Source organism: Monodelphis domestica, chromosome 5, assembly GCF_027887165.1.
Source record: "Monodelphis domestica isolate mMonDom1 chromosome 5, mMonDom1.pri, whole genome shotgun sequence".
NCBI lineage: Eukaryota > Metazoa > Chordata > Mammalia > Didelphimorphia > Didelphidae > Monodelphis > Monodelphis domestica.
This window is the reverse complement of record NC_077231.1, coordinates 48,820,059-48,826,058: the sequence shown is the minus strand read 5'-3', so window position 1 is coordinate 48,826,058 and position 6,000 is coordinate 48,820,059. Positions and strand designations below refer to the sequence as shown.

The window sequence follows — 6,000 nt, the reverse complement described above, 5'->3', positions numbered from 1 at the left end:
GGAATGCAAGTAGCATTAGGTTTAGACTATATTTTCACACCATATGCAAGACAGTACAAATGGATATAATATAAATATAAATGAAAGAGGAAATACCTTTCAGAACTGCAGATGAGGGAAGAGTTTCTAACAAAAGAGATGATGAAAGAAGATAAAATGGATGTTTGAGGAGAATAGATTGATTTGTTTTGTTACTTACAAGATAGGGCTTCTTTTGGTGGGTAGCAAAAGTAGCAAACAGACAAAGAGAATCAATGAAAAAATTCAAAAATACACTCGAGAACAGAACTTCAGAAGGGGACACAATCAGAGCAGTTGCTACTATTGTGTTATATTTAATATATACTTTAAAATTACATAACAGAAGTTCACTTTCATATACAATCACCTCTTCTGTTCTTTGTACACTGAAATGTTCATGTTTAAGTTAATATTTTTAAATTATTTTCTAAAATATAAAGTAGCCCAATTTCTGTGAGGAGAGAAAACACTGGAAAGAGGGGGGAACAAGATTGTAGAGGGCTTTCAAATTTATTTAGAAGGCAAGTCATAAAGCATTTTCCAACAGGAGTGTCATGATTCTATGTCAAGGATAAAGACATTTTCATTAAATAAAATGCTATTCAATTTCTGAAATTTTAACCAAAATGTACTTGGTAACAGCCAATTTGTATAACCCACTAGGCCTACTTTTTTCCTGGAAAAAAGAACTCAAGTCTGAAAGTTAATGATACATATAGCAAAAGCATAGTTTTGAGTTCAAAATATACATACTTGGTCACTTGACTTTCATATGAATGGCAAATTATTTTTAGGAAGAAAAAGTTTGTCCCATCTTATAAAAAATGATCAAATACATTTTCTCAAAGGACCCACAACTTATACTTTTTAACAAAAGCAGCAAAATCAAGTAAACAAAATACTAGGACAGAATCAGGAAACAAAAGTCTGTTGAGAATCTAGTTAATGCTTCCTTCAGGCATTAAATAGGCACATACCCAATCACATCCCCTTAGAAAAGGATGCTTTATAACTTGAGGTTAAATTTTATTTAGATCTTAAAAATCTAACTTAAACTTATTTCTTTACTATCTGTATTTTTTCCTCCAATGAGCTTAAGGTATTGCTCAATTTTTTTATTCTAAGATTTTCATATACAAAAAAGTAAAAAAATAGAAGTGAGAAAGAAGTATTTAAGAGGTTGATGCTGTTAATTTTTATTCATGCAGGAACCCTCAAACAAGTTCTAAGAAAATAAAAATGGTGTTAACAATTCCTTTTTTTTAAGAGTAAGAACTTGGCATGATTCATTCTTTACATGTTTTATGCTATTATAAATTAGTGATAAAGAAAAAGAATCAGAAGGTAAAATTATATTCAATTTCTAGTCTCCTTTTCTTCTCCTCTTTTCTAATTTCATCTACACACTTGCCTCAAATTCCCCTTAAAATATTTTTTAAGTTTTGCTTAATTATTTGCCAGATAAAAACAAGCAATGGCTATCTAAACTAATCTTAAATAGATTACAATGTTACTTACATTCCCACAATGGCTTTCATATATCCATAGGGAATAAGAAATTTTAATATACAAGCTTCACACAACAAAAGTACTTTTTTCTTAAGAATCATTCCATTCAATATGATATTGCAGCATATGGTTAAGATGAAGGCAAAGTTTTTCCTATTTGTTTTCAAACGAGAGACTCTGTCTCCCAAACACCATAAGAACAAAATGTGTTTTTCTCATAACATATTTGAGGGGAAAAGAAGTATATAGCATTGATAACTTCTGAAATTATTGTAAAAGTACAAGTACTGCCTATACACTATTTATGAGGAGCTCTTTTCTAGCTTCCCCCAGGTTACAAACACGTGGACAAAATGGATCTATATTAGTCAATTAGAGAGGGATGAATATGTATGTTCATATACATGTATAAACATACACACAACAAAATAAGTGTGAATTCTTTTTCTCCTTTTCACAGTTCTTCCTTTAATTTTCCATTAGTTCATTTATTTCTTTTCCTTTCTCTTTCCACTCCATCTTTTTTATAGGACAGAAAATAGGATCTCTTTGTTTTTTAATCTTAGGGATATCCTACAGCATCCTGCACATCTCTGGCAGGTTTAATAGCACAAGCAAGTAAGAATGAATTAAATGTATCAGACAGTCAATTAGCTTTGATTACATGCCTTGAAAGGTATAAGGCCCTGTATTAAGCTCTGTGGATATAAAGAAAGGGAGACAGAAAAATAAAAGAACTCTATCTGTGGGGAAAAGAATGTTATCCATTTTCTCAGATATTAGTGACACTAATGTGCCCTGTTACCTGTAGAACACAAAAATCTGATGATAGCATCAGGAACCACTCATCACAAAGTGAATTATGGGCCTTGATTATAAGAAATGCTAGTATTAAATCATTTTGCTTTACATTATTTCATTTGGAATACAGTCAAACTTGTCTTCATTCAAATTCACTAACTTTTGATAGTATGGATTGTGAGTAGAGAGGCACATTCCACTCCCATGAAAGTGCTTATGGTATTTCTATTCTAGGTATGTTCCAAACACCAAAGATTTTTAAATTTGTATGAAACAGGCAGGCAGTAAAACACAAAAGAACTCTCTACATAAGTCACTGGCACAGAAAAGGCAGAGAAATGAAGAGGCAAAGTGCTCTCTACCTACACAACAAGGCATGTTCACCCATTTCAAGTGCTTTCATTTACCTCCCTCTCTCAAATGAATTGGGAAAGAAGATGGTGGGTCTTGAAATGAACAAACCTGCTCTCAAGATGGCCACTGGCAAAACTATAATTTAACAATACCAAAGACATTCAGCCTTGTCTAACCTACCGGAGAAGTTAAACAGCAATCTTCAACCATTCTTTCCTCTGCTCATCTCTAATAAGATTACTGGTTTTTATGAGAAGTAAATCCAAGGACCATTCCACTTTCTTAGATATCACATTTACTCATTTTCCAAACATAACAGAAATGGGAAAAAAAATCAGAACACAACAACAATCAATTTCCACAATATGTGTTCCTTCTGTATGCAGTACTGCTTGTATCTATTAAAATAAATGTCTTAATCATTTTATTCCTTTCTCAAAAGAAAATCTACTAAAGTGGGATTCATTTACAAAATGTGCAAGAATATAAATTTTATAATAAATTCTTTCCAGTGTTAATTATGCCACATTATATGAAACTACCTTCACAAACTTAGGAGAGACTAGAACAGGAATAAACATCCCTCATAGAATAATTTGCTCACAAAAAAACTTTCAAAGTGCTGCCTCAGAAGATGAACTATTGATTGTGTGTCTTGGTAGGTTAGTGGCTGTTATTAGGAGAAAGGGGTTTACATTCTTGTCCCATGCCCACAGAGAAGTTTCATAAAAAGCTTAAGGGGAAGCCAAAGCAAAAGTGACAAGCTCAGCATGCTCCACTCAAACATGTCTAGATAACCATTCTACAGCAGAATCAGCAGAGGCCATAATCCCTTCTTTTCAACAACAGAACAAAATGCTGTTGTTTATTAAGAAGAGTTGAAAGAGGCAAAATATGTGGCAACAAACAGTAGCAGCAGTTCAAGTAAAACGTGAGTATTTTTAAAACCCTCTTCTATGTGAAGACTTAGGTGGGAAGGAGGAGGGAGGGGGAAATGATCTATATAGAGACTATAGAGTCCAAAGCTTATGCATGTTCACCAACTGTTATTCACTTTACAGTCATTGACAAGACTACTGTACATATGTTTCTGCACCTGCACTTGTAAAAGCAGATAAAATATTTAATATGTAATTTACAATGTATTTTACCAGCTCAGCATACAGGATGAATATAGAATATATCAAAGTAGTTGACAGTTATGGGCTTTTGCTAACCCTGCAAAAATAGTACTTCAGGTATCTGCTAATAAAAAAAAAATCAATTTGCTGTTTAGAAGTGATACAATTCACAACCTACCACAAAATACAAAGGGCTGCAAAAATGTATACCATTCCAACAACAACATATATAAGTTATTAAATAATGATTTGATTTAAAAGAATATAAATGAAGCCTTTAAGTAGGTCTTTTCTACATGCATATTATTCCTCATTAAAGGAAAAAAATATGTAAAAAGGCCATTGGTAATTGCTTTGTTAACCGTTGTAGAAAATGCCAATTCTCTTGTCACAGACTCCACCAGTTTAGCACTTAAGGTCTCTGCAGTGTTATAAATGTAAGTTTAAAATACTGTTAATTCTATAACTCCATTGGTAAAAGAATGTGACTTGGAATACGACAGTCTTCATATTGGGGGCAATGATCCACAGTTTTGTTTTCTTGTTTGGTTAGAACTCTCTTTCAGTGAATAGTTATCCAGAAGAACAACACCCCCCGCTGCTCTGTCCTTGTGGTTCATCATCAATGATCTGTACTCCTCGCCTGGCCATTCCCTGCTGGCTGGAACCATTGCCTTTTGCTCTCTCATCCACTTGAGCTGTTTCAATCATTCCTGAGGAGGGGAAGAAAAAAAAACTTTCAAAAAGCTGGCTCCATATTTTCTCTTAGAAGCCTCAAAAGATATCTCAATGAGGTTAATACCCTACACTATGGTAGATAATTTTTTATGTTACTTTTTAATTCAACTCGATTTAAGTGGTTATGTCAAAGGCAAAAAATGAAACAGTCCCAAGTCCTGAAATAGTTCACATTTTTGAGGAATTTACAAATATGGCACCAAGATGTAATAAAACTTAAATGGCTAATGGCTAAAGTGAGTTATCTGTGTCTTTAGACTATCATCCAAAAACTGTTTATCACAGTTACATGATATTAACACCAGAAAAAAATTGCTTTGAGGAAATGAAATATAATGTTAAGTCTTTTAAAAATGCCATTCAGAAAGAAATTAAGACTTTAGAAAGATTATTTTATTTTTAAACAGAGATCCATTGTCTTTGACTCTGTTGAGAAAGCAATAAAGTATCTACTACAAACATGTATAGTCAAACAAAATTAATTTCTACACAGGTGGGGAAAGGTTTTAAGAATTTAAGTGTTTTGTCCAGGGTCACACAGTGTGTGTGTTTCAAAGGGAAGATCTGAACCCAGGGCTCTGTGGATTACTATTTTATTACTTCATGTAGCTTCAACTGCTTTAAAAAAGTACTTTGTTTTAAATAAAAAAATATGATATTTTGCAAAATAAAGGGAAATATTTGTGGAGCCCAACAGACATTCCTCCCACTCCTTAAGAGGGAAACATACACTAAAGATTTGGGCTTACATAATCTTAAAACATGAACAAAGCAACTTCATCCTGCTTTACAACTGTTGGACTATAAATCAAATTCAACACATAAAATACCTGTAACTTTCAAACTGCCTCTAAGCTCCTCACCCACTTTACTTGTTCCTCTGTGTCTATACACTTCTTTTATAAGGCTTAATGAGTACATACTTTCTTCTTATTCTGCTTTAATGGTGCTTATTATTTCACAAAGGTCTTTCATGATTTCTTTTTTATTTCTCCTACTTAAGATCAATAATTTCTGTAATTTCATTCACATAGGGAACTTCAAGATAAGGACTCCTGTCAATATAGGTCAGCATAGTCTCTGCAACCAATAGTTTTAAAGAGTTGCCAGTGGTACCAAGAGGTTACATGACTTCTTTACAGAGCCAGTATGTGTCAGAAATCAGGTTTTCCTGGCTTGATCCACTGACTTACTTTTCCTATTTACTTATCACAAATACACTATAATAGTTTATTACATTTGTAAACCACAATTTCTTCAGTCATTACCCAACTGTTGGATAGGTTATTACCAGTTTTATAATTCCAAAGTGCTGCAAACATCTTTTTCTGCTAAAACTCTGGGCATATTCCTAACAATGTATTTGTTGTACCAAAGGTATGATTATTATATAATCTTTGTAATGAATTGACAGATTATATTAAAAAAATTAAGCCACTGACTCAAACCATTAGAT

The 6,000-nt window shown here is 32.8% G+C and overlaps 1 protein-coding gene across 1 annotated transcript in view; it reads right to left on the bottom strand.

Moving 5' to 3' along the window:
* Positions 1-289: 289 nt before the first annotated feature.
* The window catches only part of RAB21 (RAB21, member RAS oncogene family), a 36,912-nt gene continuing 31,201 nt past the window's right edge, over positions 290-6,000 (bottom strand). Inside the window, exon 7 of the mRNA XM_001370391.5 lies at positions 290-4,519. Within this exon, the coding sequence (XP_001370428.1) occupies positions 4,380-4,519 (140 nt within the window). The 3' untranslated portion in view covers positions 290-4,379. The remainder of the gene's footprint in view (positions 4,520-6,000) is intronic.